The following is a 25,561-nucleotide window of genomic DNA, read 5'->3' on the forward strand; positions in this document are numbered from 1 at the left end:
ATATAAATACAAGACATTTCTTACCTTTTAGAAACAATAGAAACATTATTTGCATTTCATTTATTTTAGTTTTTTTTTTACTGATTATATTTTATGTATTTATTATCATAATTATATTATTAAAGCCCTGTTTAGACAACTTGAGTGGCTCCATTTCAAAAATACAAATTCAGGTATCTTTAGTCTACTACTTCAAATATCTTACTTCACTTGAAATAAGGTGAAACTAACTTATAAGTACCTTTTCAGCTAAGTAGGAGCTTGTTTTACGTCAATTCCTTAATATTGATGGAAAGTACTAGTTCCACTGGCAGATTGTTTCCCTTATAACAAGAATAATGTCTTATTATTGAAAAAATCTGACAGTAGAGCTAGAACTTCTTCATCAATATTGAGGAATTATTTACCTAAAACAAATAACTTCCTGCTGAAAAGTTACTTGTAAGTTTGTTTTTTCTGATTTTAACTGTACTGTTATGTTCACGCTAGAAACTAGACCAAAAATACTCTGTAAGGTCTTGTGTTTTTGCAGTGCACATAAGAGAATTGGCCTCACTATTCACAGATAAATCCACCTGCTGCTCTCTGAGGACTCGGTCATCAACGCAGAAATCCCCTACTGTTCTTGTTGAATCTCTCCCAACAAAGACAACATTAAGTCATTTGTCAACAAAAGTCGTCTCAGACCCTGAGACTCCCTCATGTTGTTTTTTAATGAGGAAGTGAGCAGGCTTCATCGACCACTCAGTTGTCTCGTCCTGGGAGGTTTGTAATTAATCTTGTTTTTTTTTTTTTTCTTTCCATCATCCAGATGATTCATTAGAGATTTGACCAATTTCTAACTTGCCTTTTATTTAAAAAAGTCAAGAAAGAACCATGGCTACTCAAATTCAGACCCATTTGACCAAAAGTTATCTTCAAATCCACTTCCAGAACTTTTTCATTTTATTTCTCTTTTATTACAATATTTTGATGGACAGCTTCAATAACCATAAGTGATGATACAAAAAAAAACTCATTATTTCTCAATATTTTTAGGTAACTGTTTGGCTGCCACAGCCCCACAAACAAACACTGGTCATAAAAACATGCTGCTTTGAAACAGTCTTTGTTTATGTCACCAGCTAAATAAAAATGTGATTTTTATCACTGAACTGCACTCAGTAAATCATATTTACTAGTTTGTGAATATTTGTTGATGCTCTCATGGAACAAACTGCGGACAAAATAGTGAAAATAATTCCGTCGGTTTTTGAAGTTTCCAAACACCACTTTGACTTTATTGTTGTCATAATGAATCAAAATTATTATGATCAAAACTTTTTCACAGTAACGATATACAATGTGAGCAATATCCATACCTAATTTAAAATATTAGAAATAACAGAAGAGTTTTCCTTTCCTCTAGTCACAAAATAACTTTTAATTTAGCAGCCCGAACTTTTTACTAGGAGGCTTTTTCAAATAAAACAAAGAAAAAATTCACAAATTTCCATCACCTCCTTCCATTTTTATAATTTTATTGGATTTATTCAGGGTCAATTTTAATATATTTTTTATATTAAATGTTTTCTAGTATTTTTATTAATGCTAGACAACAACATACAGATCTGGATTTTGGAGAAACCCTTGGACTAGACCCAGTCTCGGTGCTCTATCCACATAAGTTTCTTTTATGCCTGAAAATTCCACTAATGTGATTAGGCATTCGTATTAAAACAGATATAGACAACAATTTTAGTTTTCTGGTACTTGTCTTTTATAAAAAAATTTATAATGGCCAGCCTGTATGCAACAAAAACATTAAAACAATACCGAATAGGAAGAATGGAGCTCATGCTTAAGACTTTTTTATGTTTACGTGGGTTTCGCTTGGGCTCAAAGGTTAGGTTAGAGGTATGTTTTGCAATAATTACACATTGGTTGTCTACACAAAACCACAACAAAATGAAAACCCTTCACTATATGTCCTTGGTGTAAGTGGTGAAGAACCACAACGCAGGAAGAATGATGGTACACTGAATGGGCTTTTTGTTTTAAAAATACTTTTTGTTGTAAAATAACTCATAAGAATGGAAAGATGACTGTTGTATCTGGCTTTGATTGACTGAACTGAGGGGTATAAAAACTGAGGGTGGTGATTACAGGAGTGAAAACTGGTGGTTGATGAGACTAAGGCAATACAGATGTGAGAGGAAGTTAAGGACAAGGAAAATGTCGCCAAACATGACGAACACAGGAAATGCAAAACTCCATAATAAATCTCACCCAAAATTCAAAACAACAAGCACTCCCTTCAATTCACAACAATATAAGCCTGTTAGTTTGTTTTGGAAACTTAATTTCCTACATGAAGGAGTTACTGTGAAGATGAGAGCCATCTCTAGTTTTTGTCTAGAGGGAGAAATGGTTTTGGAACGTGGATCCACTTCTAATAACACGTTTTCTGACCCTGCCAATGTCCTCTGTGTTATTTGCTCCCGTCTCTGAAAGTTCATAGCACTTCTTTTAAACTGTATTACATAAAACTAGAACAATGGCTCTCACAGCCACTCACAGTACTGCAGAGCAGGGGCACGGTAAAGGGGTAAAAAGTGATGAGAATTCTAGGGGCCCTGACCAGCAGGGGGCCCTCCACAATTTATTTATATTTTGTTCATAGACATAAAATAAAAAAATCAAATAAAAATAAATCATGTTGTATTTTTAAAGATTGTTTTAGCAGTAAAAATGTAATGTTACCCCTCCCAGACCAAAAACACACATCCGTTTTTGCCCTGAACCCCCCTATCTGTGTTAAATGGTTCGTTCCTGCTTGGAGAGCTTCAGAGTGACGTATGCAGCTACTGTCGGTAGGAGCTGCAGCTGAATACAGCGGCAACTGTGGCAATTACTATGCTAAGAAAAGTTATAAAATCAGGTTTTCAAAAACAAAATAGAGACAGGGAGAGAGAGAAAAAGGCAAGAGTGTTAATTTATAACCCAGTTTTTCTCCAGGAGAGGTGAGTAGACTGTGTGAGATTATCAACCATGTAGCATAATTAGCTTAGTTACAGACTACTGTTTGCCTCCATTTCACTAGCATTTAATGAATTAAGGAAAAAAATTAGCAACATATTCATATATTTAACTTGTTCCCTGTGCCTTTTACCACTTAATAACAGATGAGTCAGTCAGCAGCAGCTCTAACCCACGTCCCTCCTGACCCATCCTCTCCTGAGTGAAATTAAAGCTGCAGTATGTCACTTTTATATATAAATAAAAAATCACATATTTTTTGAAACTGTCATTATGTTGTGACAGTATGGTATGAAAGGTAATTTGTGAAAAATCTATTTCCTCTGCCTTCTCCCATGGTTCTCTAGAAACAACCAGTCAGTGGCAGGAGAGTTTTAGTGCTGTCAATCACAATCTCATGTGATGCTGCTCATCCTTCCTCCTCCTCGATTTGTGCCATGCTGCAGCTAGCATAGCACAGAGCTGTGCAGATTCAAACTGTAAATGCTCAGTTTAGTTAGCATAGCTACCAATGATGGCAGATAAATGGTTTCTTGTAATGATAAGTTGTTTCTCCCCCATTAGCACATTTAGCAGTAAGTGGATGAGGCTAATTGACAGCGCTAAGAGTGTCCTACTAGTTCTGATTGGTTGTTTTGGTCAGAACGGTGCATTACTTTAACCAGAAATAGTAGTTCAGGAAGGAGATGTAGGAGATTGATTGTTTTCACAGATTATCTGTCTCATAACAAACTGCTACGACATGTGACAGCTTTAACAAATATGGAGAAAACATATTTTTTAACTAAAGTTATGTACTGCAGCTTGAATAAAATGCAACTACTAGCATTTTTAGAAGTCTGGATTGTTTTATGTGTAGTTTGTTTGTTGCTTTTGACTGTTGCTCATGGGAAGAGACATTTCAGTATCTAAAACTGATAGAAAAAATTTAAGCAACCTACTTGCATACTGGATGTGGACAGTTGGATGTAAAATTCATGAGCAGTAAATATTGTGCTAATTATTAGTATTGAACCAAAGAAAGCAAGGTAGATGCAAGCCTTTAAAATTGTGACACTTTTAATGGGTCAAATAGACTCAAAAAATTGTAACAGCAGCTGCGCAGGGGGGCCCAAACAAATTTTTTGTCAGGGGGCCCAAAATTTCTGGCAGCACCCCTGCTGCAGAGTGTACATGTTCAGTCTGATGATATGAATTCTTAACCTGCCGTCGAAGGTAAAAGCCCAAATTTGTTGAGAATCCGGTTTTCCATGACGATACACCAAAACATAGGAAACTACAGCTCTAGAAAAAACATCAGAGACCACTGTAAAATCACCAGTTTCTCTGATGTAATTTTTTTTATAGGTATATGTTTGAGTATAATGAACATTGATCTTTTATTCTATGAACGCCTGACAACATGGCTTCGAAATTCGAAGCAAAAATTTAGTATTTATTTTTCAGGAAACAAGAAATGGTCAAAATCATGAAAAAGACGCAGCGCTTTCAGACCTCAAATAATTCAAAGAAACCAAGTTTACATTCATTTAGAAACAACAATGCTAATGTTTTAACTCAGGAAGAGTTCAGAAATCAATATTTGGTAGAATAACCATCAAGTTTTCAACAGGTTAAAACCTCAGTGGTCTCTTAATTTTTTCCAGAGCTGTACATAACATTCCTCTGTTGTTGGTAGAAACACAATAATGTGGGTTTTGTTTCTTGTGGTTTTTGTTTTCAAGGGAGAGTGAAAAGACAAAACTTCTGATTTCCCAGCAGACACAAAAGGTTGTAGAGAAGGAGGCAGAAACAGAGAGGATTAAAGCTGTCATAGGTAAGGGAGACATTGGAGAATAATGATCCGTCTGTGGCGTTTTCCACACCGCCAGGTTTAATGTGACTAATTCTCGCTTTGTTTTGTAGAGGCTGAGAAAGTGGCGCAAGTTGCAGAAATCAAGTTTGGGCAGAAAGTCATGGAGAAGGAAACTGAAAAGAAGATCTCTGAAATTGAAGGTCTGTATGTAAGCAGTGGATTATAGTATTTCACGGATCTTATTTTCTCAACAGACAAAAGATCCCGAACAGGTTCAGGTGTGGATTTGGGCTCTTTTTATGTGGGATGAGGTTGCACAGGGTTCTTGCTGACATTTTTGTTGTCTTGCTATAAAGCTAGCACAGCACAATAAAGGTCTGTTGTGTTTGTTCTGGACAGATGACGCTTTCCTGGCCAGGCAGAAAGCCAAGGCTGATGCTGAGTTTTATACGGCACTGAGAGCAGCTGAGGCCAACAAGGTAACCGGACGACACAACCTCTCACCTGCACTTTATTCTCATCCAACATTCAGTCCACAGTTTGACCCAGTGTGTTATAAGCCTGGCGGGCCACCAGGCTTTCCTTTTCCCTCCTACCAGCCTAAGTGTTGTTTGTGTTTTGTTTTAAATTACATAGGGTTTTTTATATGCCAGTAACAGTGACAGTAAAGACGGATTAAGCTAGATTTATAGTTGCCTCACATGCCATTTATTTCCAAATTATGATCCCTGATGGGGCACCTCTGAATTTTTGTAACTTAACATTTTGTAAACATAAAAGCTCAGTGGGTCGCTGGTGGACTTCCCTGGCGTCCCTACCACCGGATTTAACCGGTTCTCAGAGGGAAACCCCATACTCTGCTACAAAATTCCTACTTTAACTTTTCTTCCACAGATTACTGTATCTAGAGTCAGTGGAGCAATGAAGTTCAGCCAACTTTAAAATGCTAACTCGTGATTAATCTAAAAAGTTTTGCACGTGGATATTGCATAATGCAGATTAAATAGATATTTTTGTTCTCTGTTGTGTAACATGTAGAGAACTTTTAGCTTGTACAGAAAATAGTTTTTCAATAAACTCGTTTTAGATGAGTTCAGCTCTTTCTTCTCTCAGCTCACTGGCTGTTAGGTTAACATTTTCTATAAAACACATGATTCATTTTCTGATGACTGAATTTCCTCCTTTTGACTGGTATACAGATTATTATTAGTGCTTCATTTTGAGCCACATGAAATGCCAAAATGGAACAAAATAAATATACATACATTTACATATATACAATCATTTACAATAAATATAAATACAGTAAATGCAGGACACTTTGAGTCATCCAGTTCATGTTATGTATAATAATACTATATTTAGACATAAACAAGAACGCATTTAACCCAAAAAGGAGTGAGATGAAGATGAACTTATTTACTCCCACTCCTAATAAACACCTTTAAAAATAGTTAAGTAAGTTACTTACTTACTTATAATCCCATAATCATTTTTGTTACAGTGATTAAAAGACACATTTGGCCAAGCAATTTTCAATACTAAATTAAAACCTTTAAGACTTGCATGTCTTTACTTGAGACTTGACCCGGGTGGAAGACCTTCTCGCAAATCAGTGACTTGGTCCCATTTCTGCTTCTCAACCTCCCAGTGGGTCATGGCCAGACGGCCGCTCACACTGAGCCTGCCTGGTTCTGGTGGGAGTTTTTCTTACATCTATGCTCTCAGCATGAGGGATTGCTTCAGTCAGTGACTCAGTTAGCTGGAAATGAAGATGCACTGTCACTACATGCTTGTTCAGTGATTTGATGTAATCAGCTTGGATCTGTAGACAAAGCTTTTACACCAAGTGGCGTTAGAAACTGAACTTGCATTGTTTTATTTCTAGGAAGACTTAGAAAATGTCTGCATGATTGGATTTGATGTACTTTATATGTATTTACATAGATTAAATGGGAAGTTTGGGAGAGTTTTTTTTGGCAAAGTGTGGTTGTAGTTATATAAACTAAATCATTGTTAGTTTATATAACTACATTGCAGCTTTCAATTACACTGAACATTCGTGTCAAGTCAAGTTTATTGGTGTAGCTCATTGCAGCAACATGCTTTGCATGATAGATTGGTCTGTAATTCCGCTACAGGGACTTGTCCAGATTGTGGTTTTTTTTTTTTTTTTTTTTTTTTTTTTTGCTCAGCAGTGGTTTGATAACTGCTGTTTTTAAAACCTGTGAGAAAACACCTGGTAAGCAGAATGAGATTTGAATCGGATCAGATACTGATTAAACTTTCTTAAAAGTTGTAAAATATCAAGACAGCAGGAGGAGGGGGAGGAGCTCAGCTGATGTATAATTTCTTCAAAGATTTATGGTTGAGTTGGTAAAATTTTAATTTTCTCTATATTTGTTTTGATTGGTCGCAGGATGAACCGGAATGTATTCACAGCACTTCAAGTAATCCATCAATTACTTGATTACTTTTTTTTTTCATAATTACTTTTTCTGATAAACAAGTACATGAAATGCTCGCCAAAATGAATTTCCTTGTATACATGTGTGTGCCAGATTCTACACTAACAATCACAGATAAAAGTTGAGTCTTTTGCAAAGGGAACAAAAACACCAGTTGTTAGCAGCTGTGTGCAATCTCGATGCATGTAATGGATGTTTCCTGCTGAGGAGTTCGAAGGCGTTCTATTGTGAAACTCCAATCTTGTTTTTATTTGGTTTAAAGCAGTGGTGCACCAATCTATCGGTGCCGATTCCTTCATTTTTTTGGGAGATCGGTGATCAGCCGATTTTTACACATGAAGCCGATTTTATCCACCGATCTTATCTACCTTAGCAAATGTGTAATAATCAACCACTGCCCTCTTTTGCTCTTTGTTGAGAAAGGTTTAACTGACAGACCAGCCCTCTATGTTAGGTCTGCACGTTTACAGTTAACAACAGTGACCCACTGTTGCCAACTCAACAACTTTCTTGCTATATTGAGCGTCATTTCAGACTAAAAGAATTGGTATCGGCCAAAATCGAAATCGGCAGATTAAGCTTTTTAAAAGATCGGTAATCGCCGATCGGCCAGAAAACTGCAATCGGTGCACCTCTAGTTTAAAGTACTCCCACACTTTTTGTCTCTTTCTTGATGGAGCTTATTTCTCTCCCTCGGGATCTCACTCCATAGTTGCTAATAGCAATTAGTTGCTACATTGTGATTGGCTGGTTTATTATTTGGGTTAAGCCAAGGGCTCCCAAACTTTTTCATGCCACAGGCCCGCAATCAGCATTAGCTTCTGGCCAGGGCTCCCCATTACAAACTCACAGACAATACTTCAAAATACTGCAACAAATACTGTATGTAAACATCAACTTTTAGAATGTTTTTTTCCCCCACTTTTTTTGGTTTAGCATAATTGCTACCTCATACCTTCTGATTTAAGCTGACTTTGATATCTGGGCTGGAAATTTTTTATTATTAAAGACACATTCCTGATTGAGTCAATTGCTGCGTTTCTGTTACAAATGTGAACAAAACTTTGTTGATATTCCACTAATGTCAAAAAAACAACTTTGCATTTGCTGTGTTTCCATTAAATAAGAAACACAATTAAAATTATATGTGTATAAGCTTGTTCACGAGGTAAGTCATTAAAAAAACATGTTGCTCCAGCTACTTCCTGTCGCCTTCTTATTTGTGGTTTCTGCCAGTGGCAACATCCAATTGTTGATCATGTGACTTATGTGATGTGATTTTGCAAAAATACTTTTGCAAAAGTATTTTAAGAGGGGTAGAGGCTGTTACCTGGTAGGGCTGTATAATGATTTACCAAGTCATTCCAGATGAATAATTATTTGTGTTGTGCAACGCTCTCACTTCCTTCCACCAAAGAACTGTGGACGAATGCTAATTGCCTTTAGGCATCTAAATGTACTGAAGACAAACCAGGCATTAGAATCCAGAAGACAGGGAAATTGAATAACTTTTAATGGGGCATGGTGGTTGGTACCAGATGGCTGCTCTGAGTTTTACAGAAAATGAGGATCTACTGGGGTTTTTACCTACAGTCATGTGTTAGATTCATTTTATGCTCCTAACAAAAGTAAGAAGCAGCTGTGTTGGTGTTGCCTCTTCAATGGTAGAGGTCAGAGCTGGATGGGGATGCTGGCTTGAGATGAAAGAAAAGCAAACGAGGCTCAAATAACAGTGTGTTACAGCCAAGTATGCAGAATACCGTCTCTACACACACATGTTGAAACTTGAAATAGGTGGCCTTCAGCAGCAGTAGAGACAGCTAAGAGCAATACTTATCCTAATTAGACAATTTGAAAAACATTGCATAATCTGACAAGTCTGGATTTTAGCGGTGGCATTCAGATGGTAGAGTCAGAATGTGGTGAATGTACAACATGAAAGCAGTAGCTTAATTTTAGGCCCACAACCTACGTGACTGCTGTTGCTCAACATGTCTGTTCCTATATGACTAGTCTACTCGTATTCTCATGGTTTCCTCCAGCAGGGTAATTCACCATATCACTAAACTCAATGTTACCTCAGTTTTATTGACCCTTTGCAACTATGTCACTTACTCTTGTTGAGGCGTCATGGCGGATGTTGGAAGTGAGGGACAGCGATTGTTTTCCCAAGTTGTTTTTACCAACAAAGCCAGGGTGTTTGATAATTCAAGTCAAATGCGTTTGTCTGTGGAAGTAGCACACCTAGTTGGGGCTTATAGATTGTGGTATTTACAAAAGTTGGAAAAAGCTGGCTTAGAAACAAACCCATACCTCCTCCCTACTGACGTGTTTGTTGATTTGATCAAATTGTCGACTTTGTTTGAATTCATGTCACATGATTTATAGTACTATGTCATAAACACAGTTTCCCCTTAAACTGGGACAGACTTAAGGTGTTTACATACCTGATAGTTCAGTAGACTTGGTTTGATTAGTGACCACAATTGGAACATTTGCTACATTTTCAGTCGGTGCACTTTACTTTCAGGCTGCACTGTCAAATGAACTAAACCTTTTGAATAACCTCACCTGTGGTGGCTCTACACCAGGAACCTCTGAAGGAAACAACACAAGAACCCAAAGAGAAAAATGGAGTGGCATCAAATTGTAGTGAGTGTAGGACTTCTCCTTTGTCTTTGGTAAAAGACTAGAGTTCAATCCTGCCAGCAGGTTTGTTTTGGTTGTATTCACCCAGAATGCCCTGCCCTATTGTCCACTTCCTGCTTTTGGAGCGGTCTTCAGTCCACTCAGCATCCAAACTGTGCCTGAGTTCACTTTAATAGAAGAGAGACCGAGGTTTTTACCCGTTCACATCTACCCAAGTTTGTTTGCCTTCTAAGGCAAACAAACTAGAGTTGGTTTAAAGCGTACGAAATGAGGCGGGTGTGAATGCATAGTTAAAAACTTATAAATGTTCATATGCTTATGTTTTTTTTGTACATATGGTAACCTATATGATGGTGGAGCATTCTCTCCATGGTTACTGATTATATGCATGTCTTCACAGTACAGTATTTGACTGCATCTTACTAATCTGAGTAGCTTGCAGAAAGTGTTTGCTGCATATAACACACCAAGGACTCCCAGTCCTTACTTATTGATGGATACTATCCATAGCTGTCTGCTATCCATCAAATGATTTATGATAAAATGACAATTCTGGTTTGGTCTGTTTGTGTAGCCGACCTGTAGCCATTTTTAAGTAACAGCAACATTAGGCTACTTACTGTTCCTGACAAACTTGACACCTGGGAACTGTCAAGTTTGGGTCAATAGAGACAGATGATGATTATCTGTTCTCAGCCTGCAACAGAAAATAATTCTCCCCATCTCCCCTAAAAAGAGTACAAAGTGCATGATTTCTCCTTCTCATCCTCCTGTACAGTGAATGCTTTGCTGTTATTGAGTTCAAACAGTTTATTTCATCTGGGTGTGACCAATGCCAGCACCGCACGAACCAGACTGGTCTTCCTTTTTTTGTAAACTCTGCTGCTTGTCTTGCAGTTGAAGTTAACTCCGGAGTACCTCCAGCTGATGAAGTACAAGGCCATCGCAGCCAACAGCAAGATCTACTTTGGCAACGACATACCTCAGATGTTTGTGGACTCCGGCTCCACGGGGAGCTCCATCAAGGCCTCCGCAGCCCTGGACGTTATTAGTGATCAGGTTATAGACCTGGATTAATGAAGAAGGTACTTGGACTCTTAGGACCACCCAGGAGTGGTGGGCTCTTTGCGGGTGGCAGAGGCGCTCTCCGTTACCAACAGAACCTGCTGTCCGGGGCCAGTATTTCTCAGACAATTCAGAATCACTGCCGGGAATCCTACTGGAAGGTAAAATAAAAATTCATTCAACGTTTTTTCTACTCTGTCCTGGATAAAAGGTCAAATTTAAACTTAACTGTAGGTTAGATGTTATGTTCAGCACTCCCATGTCATTCTGACTGACATTCAGCCAAAACAAATGGCTTTTAAGATTTATTTTTGTTGCCTCTCTTCTTAGGGTTGAACCGACAGTTACACAATCACTGCTTTCTGCCCTAGCCGTGTCCTGTTAACAAAGTCAATAGCTTTTTCTTTTTTTTTTCTGGGTCCCACTTTGTGAGCCTGCCAAGCTGAGTCTCATGGTTGGTCTGAGCCGGACAAAATGCGATTTTCAGTTCATGCTCCTCAATTAAAACAGGATTAAAGAACGTGTTTCTGTGGGCCATTTCTTTAGATACTCATCAGATTGAATAGCTCACAATTTAGATGCTGAACTTTATCCCACAATTTACTTTTTAAGGCAGATGCTTGACTCATTTCAACACAGGAATCTTTTAGGACTCGTCTCCAGCGGTCTTGTAAAAAGCCTCCTAAAGTCTAAACGTCCCATAACTTTATAATATGCCAGAAAAAAATTGTACGATATGAAGTTTGAAGTTTACCAGAAAAAGCTACACTTGAAATACTTTGTGACCTTGAAGGAGAGAGGATTTAAAAAGAATATGTGACAGAGATCAGGGTATGTTTCTTTAACAATGGGTTCCCAGAAAAACACCTGCTGGGCCAGATTAAAGCTCCGCTGTGACTCAGCAGCTCTTTAAATGCGTGTTTGTAACTCTGAGTTGAGACTTAATTACAGTCTGTCATCCTTCATTAAGTCAGATAAGGCTCTGAGGCTTTCAATGTGGTCGAAAGCTCCACTTATTACACCTATGAGGAAACGTTTGGCCGCATCAACCGTCTTTCCTTTGGTGACCTTAAAGGATCTTGTTTTATCAGTTCATACTGCATTTTACTACAAGTCATTCCCACTTCCAATTTGTTCCTGTAAATTAATTATTTCATAGCCACGTCCTGGAACTATTTTACATACTTTTTCATGATTTATAAAGATAAAACGTCAGAAACGTACTCAGGTCTCAGGTGTTTTTTGTTTGTTTTTTTTTTATTCTAAAAGTTTTATAGCCTATAACCAGGGCCGGTTTTAGAAGAATATGGACCCCTGGGCTAGAGCCAGTTTTGGTGCCCTATACCAAAAGATTTAAAAAAAATAAAAAAAATATTTTACTAATGCAAATTACAGAACATCAATAAGTAGATCCACATATTTGCAGGTACAACTTAGTTGGTTTAAAACATCTATCAGATGGCTTCATCTTGGTCCCAAAAAGATGATTTTCAAATATTTGAGTGTAGTTTAAATTAATTAAAACATAATATTTTAATAAAACACCACATGTGAAATGAGCCCATGACGTTAATATGAATATGCACAGTACCCATAAAAAAACAAAATTATTTCCCCCTTCTCCCCCCCAAAAAAAATCTTGTGGCCCTGGGCTGCCACCTTCGTAAGCCCTTTCTAAAGACTGACCCAGCCTATGACACCTTATTTTTTGATACTGATCTCTGGGGCCAGATAATTCATGGAAAGAGACTGTGATGGCTGACTAAACCAAAATAAACCAGAACCACGTCTTGTATATGGATATTTTTCTGCAGTTACCAACTTAACCACCCAGCAGCAGACTATGAATAGCTCATATAAATTACTTTGACTCATCAGCTGCCAAACAAGGAAGAAAACAGCCCATTGGTGGTTACAGACGTATGGTATGACAGATCCCCTGCCCCCTCCGTCATAACAACCACAAATGGAAGAATATTAAACGAATTGGCGAAATTACCAGCAGCGTAGTGACCTTTCAGTCTGTTTAGATGCAAGAAAATAGAAAATTCCCCTTTATAAAATTAAAAACAGCTTTAAAGCTTCTTGTTCCTCTCAGTGAGATCTATTGGAAACTGTATCATAATTAGAAAAATGTGTTGTTTTTTTGGGGGGTTTTTTCTTGTGGGCCTCAAAGAGGCACCATCCGGTAGTGAGTCGGACTCGATTTCCTTCTGACCTGCTTGACGAATACGGGCCCTGAACGCAGCAACGGACAGCACAAGCTTGATGAATGTACTGCAGTAGCTGCTCACTGTCTCATTTAAATCACTGCTTTTTTTTGTATGATTGTTTTTTTTTGTGTGTGTGTGTGCAGTGAATCTATAATTCCTTTGATTTGTGAAGCTGAAACTTTACTTCTTTTCTCAGTTTTTCCTGTTGAATAACACGTGTTGATGGCGTTCTTCGTAGGAGACTGTGCCAAGAGCATCTTAAATTATGAAGCAAAAAATAAGCTTTTTACTTTAGTTTGGATGTCCAAACTTAGACCGGTGACATCTGCTTGAGTCTGGACTTTTTTCTGCAGTCACTTGATGAATGTTTTACTGGTTGTGTTGGAAATTGTTCAACAGGAATCATTGGCAGCATTATCAGTCCGAAGATGAAGGAGGGAACACTCATATAAATGTGGACAAAGACTATAGAAATATTTCACTGTGGACAAAATTACAGGCATTTTTTAAAAGCTTTACAAGGAGCATGTAACGCTGCATTATGTAAAAACTCCACAATATGAATTAATGTAATGAAATCAGCCTTTGCGTCATTTTTTGTGTCATTAATAATGACACAAAATGTAATGAAATCTTTGAGCGCATTTTCAATCGTTTTGCCTTGAACACTTGATACTGAGTGTTCTGGCTATGGGTCTGAAAAGGAAACCAAATGACATGAGCAGTTTCTGTTTGTTTATTACATAGTTTCGAAAAAGAAAGAAGAGCTACCTCCACATTTAGTAATAATCGGCACAAAAGGTAATAAAATCCTTGTACTTGCGTTTATTATTACATAATGCAGTTTTAATTGTTACATTTTGAAGCCAAATTTTCAGATATTATTAACATAATGCTGCGTTACAGAGCAAAGAGAAAACAAAATCCATTTGCTGTGATGTCTTCTGTTTACTTCTGTTCTTTTGTGTTTGCTTTTTGATTGGTTTTAGTTCCATGGTGCATTGAGTTATTGTCGAAATTCAGGGTTTTTTGTTTTTTTTTTCCATAGAACTATTGTGTGTCCATCCAGATTTACGTGTTTCTTAGTGGGCGGTGCCCTGTAAAGCTACGGGATTATGCCCTGATATTCATTCCAGTGTCTCAAGTGGACTGAGACGAGCACTGAGTCAACTAAACATTGTTATTGCACTGCTTTCAGTGATGAATGTACAATCAACATATTGTCTTCTGGCAATAATCTGCTGTTTTATTCGAGAAATAACATCAAGAAGCTTCTTGGCAAGGGGCAGTAATATATCTAGAATATTTCTTTTTTTTTTTTTTACTGATATAGTAAGAGTGTAAGCATGTGTTTGAAACACAATAAAATCCACAGAAACTAGCAGCCGTTTGTCTTTCATTTGAAATTTGCATTGTTTTGAAATGTCGAAGTGTCACAGAAATAAAGTGACGGACGGTCATCAGTCTTGAAAAGCTTTTAAAAAAAATAAGAGCTGTTTTCTAAAGTTTTGCTGCTCTAGCGAACCGCAGTGAAAGCCGTTATCCACAAATAGAAAACAAAAACTTGAGTTGTGAAACTGGGCGGGCCCGCTGACATCTACGCCTTGACTCATCCAGGAGGTCACGGAAAAAGGCATTACGCCTGACGCAACACATGCCTCGCCCCTTCTGAGTTGAGGTCAGTGTTCGGGATTCAGTACCGAGAGTAAGCTCTCCCATGGGATCCATTTTTGGTTTCCATGAGAAGAGTTTTATGGCCATAATCACTTCTGACCAAATGGATCCACAAACACATCGTGATGGACCCCAAGAGTGTTGGGGAAAAATATTCTGTGGGACAAAAATGGAACATTTTTGGACCTGGACAACAAGCTTTCCTGAACGAGGTCAGTCAGATTTGACTCGGGTTTTGCAGCAGGACAATGACCCAAACACTCAAAAACAAATGTTTTGGTATGGTCTAGTCAAAGTCTCTGAAAAATCCTTAAAACAGATGGTTGAAAACCCTTCTACCGTGGCTTAATGAAACGCTTCTGCAAAAAGACCACAATTCCTCAATCATAAAAGACACTCAGCTGAAGTACGACGTTTCATATTTATTCAGGTTGTCTGTCAGGTATGAAAATATGTCCAATGACTTGAAACTCTGAAGAGAGACGGCACTTTTATGTCTTGAAATGTGCTCCATGAATAAAGTTTTGCTTATATTTCAGTCTCATAATCTTACATTTGAGAATAAAAACAACCTGTAAGTTGAGTATTTGTTTAGTAGAGGGGGGGAAATCAATTTTCAGAAGCAGATTTTTTGTGAGTAGAAAAGCTTTTAGACTCCTACAAAAGTCTAGTTCACTTTAACTCATCCCACACATTTTGTTCATAGGCTTGAAATGTGATTAATTTCAGTGTTAGCTTGGTCATGCGTTCTGTTGTACTCATCCTGCTAAAAGATCCAATGACACATTGGGTTAATTTAAGGTTTTCAGCATATTTTGACAGCGTTATCAACATACTATCAGAGAAACTCCAAGCTAAGGACTTCTAAGGAACTAAAAAAAGAAGAAAGAAAAAACACAGCTGGGGACGTTTTGAGTGCAGATGTTCTATGGAAAAGGGTGGGTGTAAATAGCGTCAGTTAGCGCTCTCTCATGAGTTAACCCTGTAGAGGCAAACAGGCTAAAACAAAATTAGCCTCTATTAAGATATATTTATAAAGATATATTTATAAATATATCCTAATAGAGGGAAAGCAGTTGCACAATTCAGTAGATTTTTTTTTGTCTCACATTACGGTATTACGGATCGGGGTCTGTTTTCAATGTACTTTCCGCACTAGAGCTGTAGAGTTTTTCTCAAGAACTGATTTTATAGTTTGAAAGTACAGTTGAAACCAGAAGTTTATATATAGTAAATAAAAAGACGCATTTTTGGTCTGATTTAACTCAAGACAGTGTGGCATTTAAAAAAAAAAAAAGTTTTTTATAGTATTATTTGCTTTATGTAAACTTCTGGTTTCATCTGTGGAGTAGAGCATGTCAGATGTCTGTTGGCCTCTGATAGGAAGGGGAAATCGTTAAGGCATGTTTCTTTTGCCAAAGAATAGGATTTTTTTCTGTATTCAGATAATGGATGAGTTTTCGGCGATGTCAGATGACATAACATGATACCATCTGTGCCGCGCCTCCATATTAAAAAATCCCCTACAATTCCAGCCTGGGGTGGTGCTGCTTTCAGGTACAGCGTGGGCCCGGATCCGGGGCCCCTCCTACTCCGGGAATAGAGTCTGAGCTGAGCTGAGGGAAGAGCCCAGTAATCACTCTGGCGCTGGAAGAGGCAGCAGCGCGCGGATATGATGTAAAAGTGACCCACGCCGTTCTCACACCGTGATGAACGAATCCGTGGCAGACCTCGGGCATGCGGACGCGCCTGTCTTACAGGGACTGTGGGAGAGCGTGAGAGCCGGGCAGCAGCAGATCCTGCTCTCCCCGTACCTGGCCGCGTCCTTCGCCTTCCTCACGCACCTCGCGCTCTGCGCACCTTTCCTCGTGCTGGACGCGCTGGGAGGCGTGTGTCAGCGCGTCCGCTCGTGGAGGATGGCGGCGGGCTCGGGCCCTCCGCCGTCCCTCTGGAAGTGGTACGAGTGCTTTTGGAGGGTCCTCTTCAAGTACATCACGGCGGTGCTGCCCGCCACGGCGCTCTTCCAGCTGCTGCGCAGCTCGAGCCTACCGGAGCTGGCCCCGTCCTGCTGGCAGCTGTCTGTGGAGGTGGTCGCGTGCTTCCTGCTCTTCGACACATTATTCTTTATATGGCACTACTGTATGCACAGGTGAGAAATAAGATTTTAAAAATAGCCTACGGCTACTTGTGGCACGTTCAGAGCAAACTGAATCATCTGGAATGATTCTGATGTGGTTTGGGGAAAACAATGTGAACTGATGGAGGCAACAGTTGGTAATGTCTTATCTGTGGCTCTTCCTATTTATTTTAATCACACTTCTTAATTGCCATTGAATGTTAGGGCAGAATGAGCCTAAATATGCTTCCCAAAAACCGCCAATATCAGTTTTACTACTTTAGTTTTACTTTTTGAACAAGTTAGCCATTTATCTTTAACTATAAAATGCCTGTAGTAGTGAAATGAAACAGTCATTTTCTCAACATCAGGCCAGAACTGTCTTAGTGTGACACTGAAAATTCACAAATACTAATATGAGACAGAGCTAACCTCCCTTACTCTGTATAAAGTGAGTGTATCCACTAGGCTTTAACCTGATAATATAATGTATGCTGATTATTTAATATAATTAAATAGTGCTACAGGTACATATTTGAGAGAAAAGAAAATCTTCAATTTATATTAATGTTATTTAATGGTACCATACAGAAGCCTTTCTGTAGTAAGCAATCATTAAATATTTATGCCATTATGTGGGTTTTAAATCTGCAGTTAGAGAGAACTTTCTATTATTTAAAAAAAAACAGAAAATGATTATGGAGGAGACATTTTAAGCTGATATCATGTTTATCCTGATTGACACAGTGAGTAACTGCAGCGTCTGACTTCATTTCCTGATGACTAAGTAAACTATGTCCCAACAGAGCAACTTTTCTGTAATGTGTTTCGTTTTCTGTTATCTGCTCCCATTTCTAAAAGCTTGAACGAGGAGCCAACACTCCTCAATAAAAAAAGTTAACTTTAAGCTTCTTTTAGGTTTCATCTGCTGCTTTTTACACGTCTCCTTTTCGCTCTAATAATTTCCACATCAAAGCGTGTCGGTGCGGAACAGAAAAAGATCAGATTTTGAGTTTCCAACAGGAAACAGATTAAACCCAGGCAAGCTTAAAATGATTTGGTTCCTGTTAACATCTAATGGTTCTGCACACCTCTGATTGGGATCTAAGACCATTTCTAGATAAGCTTATTGTGTGGAAACCACCACAGTACCACCCCTTACAGTCAACATACATGTTACATCATGACAGTGTGTGCAAGTTGAAAGATCAAAACTTTGTAATGATGGATGTTTAGGTTGTTTGTTGGAAGTAAAACTGGAATTTTATCAGAAATTTGAGGACAAAATGTATTTTACATTTAAAAATAAACAGATAATGTCCTCTTGCTTCATAATATTGCTCTAACTGGCAAATGCAGGCAACCAGCTTGTCCATATGGGACGTCTGAATTTTCAAGACAGGACTTGCAAAGGAAAAAAAAACAAAAAAACAAGTGAAAAGATGCTAACAGCCTATCTTTACTCTTGATACACTATTTTGGATTTTGGATCAGTATGCAAACAGTGACGGTGTAGTCAATGTAAACAACCAGTTTTACAGCATCACTTTATAACAGGATGTTCTTGATACTTGTAATATTTTGCAGATGACAAAATGTTGCTCCGGTTAGCTGTTTACAAGATTTAAATGAGAGCGTGTCAGATTTAAATGAGCCTGTGGCTGTTTACAACTGCACTTGAAACCTAATTAATAACATCCAAGTGAAGAATTTGTTTGAATATCAAACCTCTTAAGACTTTTTACAGCAAAATAATGCAAAACTATCACCTCATATAATGTTACGCTGACGACACGCTGCTTTCATTATGGAAAAAAACAGACGAGACGATGGAGGTTTTGTTTTCTAGAACTTATTCTTCATGGTGGAAAACATAAAATGTGAATAAAAGGGTTTAAACATCATGCCTTACTTTATGTTTGAGTATTTACTGTGAACATGTATGAACCATAAAGTTATTAGATAACAGCAGGTTAGACCAGTTCAAAAGCAGTGACTATCACCAATACTTACTTACCTCAGATATCGGGGTTGAAAGTGAAAAAAGTGCATCCCTATTTGTGAGCACATATGTCAGGGATTTTAAACTCATTTTCATTTTGGGCCCCTTCAAAAATATGAATGTTCTTAAAGGGCCCGTTGTGTCAGGATGTATTGATAAAACCCACTGAGCAGTTTAAATATAATTAAATAGCTGTTTGTTTCAGCATTCAGTAAGTGTTTCTTAAAGTTAAATAATATTGAACATCTTTTCACACTGGTCAGTCCATTCAGGGTTTCTTCATTGTTTTAATGTTTTGTTTGAGATCAAAATCACAGAGTTTGTTTGTGCTAAATTAGAAATACCTGTGAGGAATTTTTACCATATTTGCACTAATGTATGATGTTAAATATGACTTTTTATTAATCGCCATATCAGTCACGGACTATAACTTGATATCAGCTACGGCTGAGACAGCAGTCACTTAGACCAAATGTTTATGGCCAAATTTGAGGAAAAAATTGTTGCAAAAATCAGAAAAAAAGTGGGAATCTGTGGATTTTGTGTGAAGTTTGCAATTTGTGAAAAACTGGATGGACTTATTGATGTAACATGGAGTCTAGCGGGCCACATAAAAAGCTATGGCGAGCCAGATTTGACCCCCGGGCCTTGAGTTTGACATGTCAAAGTCTCTCTGATCTCTGACCAAACCTCCACAGTGGACTGTTGAATGGACAACAAACTGAGACCAACATGTTTTTGTTTCCCCACCTAGGGTTCCCTGGCTGTATCGTGCCGTCCACCAGATGCACCACCAGCACCACGTTCCCTTTGCGTTGGCGGCGCAGGACGCCAGCTCGGCTGAACTGCTGTCGCTCCTGCTGCTGGCCCTGGGCAGCGCCTGGATGCTGGGCTGCCACCCACTCAGCGAAGCCCTCTTCCACTTCCTCAACAGCTGGCTGGCGGTGGAGGACCACTGTGGATACAACCTGCCATGGGCGTTGCACAGAATACTTCCCTGCATGGGAGGAGCCCCCTTCCACCAAACACATCACAAGAAGCAGAGTAAAAACTTTGCCCCCTACTTCACACACTGGGATCATCTCTTTGGGACATACATAGAGCCACGTTCCTATTTCAGGAAGAGACACGACAGGACGGTCATGAAGTGAATGGTGAATTTGCCATATACCTGTTTGTGTCTGCGTGTGTGCGTGCGTGTGTGTGTGGGGAGGGGTGTTATCATTGTGTACTCATATGAAGGCATGTTTCTTTTGGCTTGTTGGCAGAGGGAACACTGACATACAACATCTCTAAGATGAATAAATGCAGCTAAACATTTCCTTAACATCACCAATATTTTTAAATGGTTCTTTTGACACAGTAGATGAGTACACAGGATGTATATATATGTATTTATGAAGAGAAAGAAAATCCAAAATATTTTATTGTAATCATCTGCAGCTAAAAGTTCAAACCCATCAGTGTTTTTTTATCTACCTCTGTTCTCAGTACCTCTTGTCTTTTAAAATTCAATCACGTGGTTCAAATGTTTACTATGAAATGGGACATCATTCACCAAAATGTGTTCATTTTAGATTAACAGACATCTTGTGTTGTTCACCATGCAGCTAGTATCAGCTTTTTTCCTCCTACATGTTTATTCACTTTCTCCCAAATTTGTATGGATGTAAAAAAGTGCCAAAAATGCTGTTTTTTATTTTGTATTTTCACAAAATGAATAAAAGTTTTGTAGATCTCTGACTGTAATCTAAATACCTTGTCGTGTGTAGATTTATCCAGCTCATGTTTGATCAGATTATGTTGCTTCAGTGATTTACAACTAAACATACAGGATTCCAGATGAATTATAAAAAGTGTAAACTGGAAATTTAATCCATTGCAGCATAGAAAACGGCAAATCCGATTCTGTCTTCAGCCACTGTTGTGCTTTCACAACTGCACAACACAGGGTGGCGCCCAGTCCCCACAGATGACACGCTTACAAAAGCAACATAAAGTTGCTCATTGTCTAACTGACAGATGATTTCTCATTTTTCTCCCCTTTTGATCTCTCATGCCGCTCCCTGACAGAACAATGGTGAGCCTCATCGCTCATATCCAAACCTGCCACTAAATAGAAAAAAAAAACATACTAAAAGATCAAGAGCATATTTTCTGGGTCAGCTCTTACTTCGTTTAAAATAAGCTTCTAAAATTTACAATATTAAAGTTTGGTTTTGCAGCCGACATCCAAGGAGGTGCATTCTTCTGCTTTTCCAAGTTTCATTGGAATTTGATCCCGATGGATTTGTAATCAGCTGATTGTAAACATTTTCAGTTTGCGTGATTTTGGTTAGCCTCTGAGTCACTGTTAGCCTTGGAGTTCCTTCACTTCCCTACAAACTCACATCAGCGTGGCACATGTCTCTTTACTGTAAGAAACCTCATAATAAAGTCATACAACATAAATTAAAAAAAAAAATCAAACTATTACTGTTGCTGTAAGCTTGAAAAGGATCCACCTGAAGACATTGTCACATCTTTTTCTGGTTCAGACTGCATCAAAATATCTGCGTTCAGGCCCAAACCCTTAAAGGGGCAGTATACTGTTAACGTCAGTTGTTATAAAAACGTTATTTATACAAAATATGACTTAAAAGAAATTTCACTTCCTAACTTAACACCTTGAAATTGGGTCTCTGTCTCTTTAAAAACTCCTGCTCTTTCTGAAGCTCCACCTTCATGAATTTGTCACAACATGGTTCCTCTATTAATCCTTTAACAACATTTTTCCCAGTGATGCTCTGAGAAATGGCTAACGAGCTCAGCAGATGCTCAGTTTCACCAGGTGTTTGCTGATTGATGCTGGCTAGTCTGAAGGAGCAGAGAGGGGGAGTCACAAGAGGGGTCTGCTCTGTGATTTTTGGGAGGAGCTTCATTCTGGAAGGCGCACCAGGTCCAACCAGGTGTTTGGCACAGCTGAATGAATGGAATAACATAACGTGATGTAAAGTTCACAAAATTAGATTTTATGTAATACTGCCTCTTAAAAGCTAACTAGGAGGTGAAGCCTAAGCCATAATTCTAAAACAAAACAAAAAAGCCCCAACATTTAACTTAGAGACTGTTTATTTTTGTCCAGAAAAAAAACAGTCTCTAAGGGCTTTGTGTTGTGTTTAGAATATGAAGCAATTTATTGTCGAAACAAATTGGGAAACCAGTCGCTGCCTTTCAGCTTACAAAATGTTAGAGGAGGATAATGGGGAAAGGAAGAAGGACATGTCTTAAGACTGACCTTATTTTGCTGTAATAAATATATTTTTTCAGATTATGAGTATAGTTGAAGTATGTGAAGGCAAGTCAAATATTGAGTTTCATATTTTCCCTTCAGTTTCTAATAATAATTCAGATGTCCTGTGGCTATCCACTTTCATTTCACATCCAACCACTTCCATGAAAGACTTAACTTTGCAGTAAAAACCACATGTTCATTGCCTGATGTTTCTGTCTCTTGCACAATGATTTTGGCACGCCTACAGTTTTCACATTGTAGGAGGATGGGAAAAAGCTCAGCTGTGGAAGCTTTCTGCACCTCCTTACGAAAATAAAATACGATACATGCTGTGTGGAAGAAAAAAAACGCTGATTCGTCATGCCTGAAGTCAGGAAGACGGAGTCATGTAAACAGTTAAAAACAGAATTACCCAGAGAACGCCAAGCGTCTCCTGATGAAAATGCACAAACGCGACGTAAAAAGCACAGTTTAATGCCGAGGAGCAAAAACAAAATAAAAAAATCACTGCAAGGGATAGAAAATGAGATGACGACTCTTCTGAAAAGGAGCCAACATTCAGATTCAAAACATGTGGTAAGAGGTCTGGGAAACGGGACCAAGGTGCAGTAGGAGAAGCACCCGAGTGAAAAGAAACGGATAACTGAGAACAGCAGACCAGGAAGATCAGAGGAGACAGCTGGAATGTGGATGCTGAGATGCTTTAGTTACAAAATTTACTTCTTAAAGCAGCCGGAAAATATTGAAGGATTTCAATGTTCAATTGGTTTTTACACACTATTACTTTTCTGTTGTTAATATGACTTGAAGTAATAATAATCTGTGAAAAGATCTAATAAATGTACCACTCCCAACCAAAAACAACCAATCAGATCCAGGACGATGGTTTTAGTGTTGTCCATTATGTTTGTGTACATGCTGCTCAATGTGTTTATGGTAGAGAAACAACTTACTGTTCCAGGAAAACCGTTTATCTGCCATCATCGGAGACTATACTTACTAGCCTTAGCATTCTTGGCAGGCTGTGATGAACCAGCTGCAAAGTAGCAGAGAGCAATGGGGAGGGTCTGAGCAGCATGTACACAAGCATAATTGAAAGTAAGACACTTCTCTTGGCTCTGAATCGTTGTTTTTGACTGAGTAGTGTATTTCTGCAGCTAGTAGTGTAAGCTTTGGGAGAATTATTTTTTTTGGCTTGATTTTTTTCATTCATTATCTGTCTTAAATTATACTGTCAAAACATAACGGTAATATGATGTAACATTAAAAAAAACAGCACATTTTTTGAAAGTTACAAGTTGCATATTTAGATACATTTTGCTTTTATAAAGTAAATCAGCATAACCGGGGGTGGGGTGGGGAAATCTGTCTTATTGAATGCTATTTTATTTTATTTAATTTTACACAACTTTTCTGTTTTAAACTGATACGCTGACCGGAAGTACTTTACATGTTCAGTTCAGAGTATGCGTGTCCCAGGAAGATTATAGGCGCTGCACCGTCTTCTACCTACGATTCTAATGTAAGTGATTATTACTGTCTGTGTGAATAATCAACCAGTACTAATGTGACGATAGTTTAAATGTTCATACACCACTGTTATTAGACTGTTATTAGATTTTATTATGAGACTGGAGTTGTTTAGGTCAGCATTGGTCTTGGTTTTTTTCGTAGTAGTTATTAGCAGTAAAGATTTTGAGATTGCGGTCGTTTAGTTTTAAGACAATAGATGTCCGATTTTTTTTTCTTGGTCTGTGTCAGACAAACCCTTAACTTCGTTTTATGAGACATGCTAACCTAGATTTACACTAAAATATGAACTGCACAGCAACATCGCCAGAGTTAAAATTTCAGTGTTAAGCACATATTAGAGTGCATTGTTGAGACTTTGGTGCTGTATACACAATAAATAACTCAATACAAATGTGATAACATAATATTAAGGGTGTTGATGGTTTTCAACACAGACAGTGTAACCTCGAACGACCTTCTGCTTGACCAGGTCAGCTTCTGGAAGAATCCCGCCGACGCCATTTTCTTTGCTCGGTGAACTGAGTAAGTGGGGGAGTACGTAAGTAGCAAACTTCTAATATTTTTTTTTCGGTCATTTATACTTATTGTTGTTGAAATATTTCGATATTTGGAGTTTTGTTTAAGTCTTAATGCATTCTTTGAACGATAACCTTTCAACACTTACTTGAAAAGTACTCGAGACAATATTTGTACGTAGTTAATATTCTGTAAAAAAAAAAAAAAAAAAAAGGTTAGCACAACTGCGGCTTTTCTAATGCTCCTTTAAAAAGGCAATTCTCACAATCCTTCATACAATCATTACAATGTTTTCAGTTTCTCCAGGGAATGGATTTAAGGATTACTTGTACTGCAAAATGAAAGTAAAAAAAAAACAGAAACAAGTTATTTTGCTTGAGAAATCTCTCGGTGTTGTATAACTTTACATGACCAAACACAACATCTGTGTGTCATTACCAGCGCTTTATACAAGTTAAATTAAATTGCGTAACAACAAATGGAAACTGTTAAACTGCTGGAACATTCGGAGTTGATTTTGGATGTGAACAGGGAGCAGGGATTGAGAAAAAAAAAGTGCTTTTCCTGAGAAAGAAAAACAAAGTTTCTAGAACAGAGCGAGAGATGAGTTGCTTGGGTGGTGGAGTTGCCGAGAGATGAAACGATAAAGAACAGGACCCAAAGCAGGAAACAATCAGGCTCTATTACAGACCAAACGTCAGAGTTTTAGGGCGAGTCATGCAGCTTTGGGTGGCACACACCAGAAACACACGTTCACAGCGAGAAGCACGTCGAAGTCCAGCAGCAGGCATCATGATGTCAGCCGGGGGAGAATCTCTGGATTACAAAACACTTTGTAAGTGTCTGCACAGTCGCTTCTGTCTGGATTGCTAACTCGCTGTCCTATGCGCTCCTGCTGAGCATGTCATGTTGATGAGATCGGATGCAAGCTGCCGTGTAAAAACACGCGGACAGCCTCGAATGTTTTGACACATGCAGGCCCTTCAAAACAAGAGCTTGAAAAAACCCAGGTCACACTCCAGCCGTCCTTATCATCAGACCACATGCTGCTAACTTCCCATTTCAACATGTCCCCTGTACAGTTGAAATCAGGAGACAAAGGCCAGATTCATATTTCTTCTAGAGTTCTGTAAATATTCAATTAGAGAGCCTAAAATAGCTGAGCTCTTGACTTGTTACAGTCAATAAGGTTGTGACCCTTTAGTCATTAGCCATTTTAAGACAGCCTTTGCTCTAAC

General features: G+C 38.3%; 2 protein-coding genes across 2 annotated transcripts in view; both read left to right on the forward strand.

Moving 5' to 3' along the window:
* erlin2 (ER lipid raft associated 2) overlaps positions 1-14,589 on the forward strand; it is a 28,362-nt gene extending 13,773 nt beyond the window's left edge. The window contains exons 9-12 of the mRNA XM_015003022.2: positions 4,743-4,834; positions 4,924-5,013; positions 5,213-5,292; positions 10,828-14,589. Of these exons, the coding sequence (XP_014858508.1) occupies positions 4,743-4,834; positions 4,924-5,013; positions 5,213-5,292; positions 10,828-11,007 (442 nt within the window). The 3' untranslated portion in view covers positions 11,008-14,589. The remainder of the gene's footprint in view (positions 1-4,742; positions 4,835-4,923; positions 5,014-5,212; positions 5,293-10,827) is intronic.
* A 1,815-nt stretch (positions 14,590-16,404) lies between these two features.
* On the forward strand, positions 16,405-20,755 carry ch25hl3 (cholesterol 25-hydroxylase like 3). The gene is made up of 2 exons (XM_015003028.2): positions 16,405-17,031; positions 19,755-20,755. Exons 1-2 carry the CDS (start codon positions 16,592-16,594, stop codon positions 20,149-20,151), a joined length of 837 nt encoding a protein of 278 aa, XP_014858514.1. The 5' UTR covers positions 16,405-16,591; the 3' UTR covers positions 20,152-20,755.
* Positions 20,756-25,561: the final 4,806 nt, after the last annotated feature.

This window comes from Poecilia mexicana, unplaced genomic scaffold, assembly GCF_051168715.1.
Source record: "Poecilia mexicana isolate PSO_F unplaced genomic scaffold, ASM5116871v1 scaffold_9, whole genome shotgun sequence".
Taxonomy (NCBI): domain Eukaryota; kingdom Metazoa; phylum Chordata; class Actinopteri; order Cyprinodontiformes; family Poeciliidae; genus Poecilia; species Poecilia mexicana.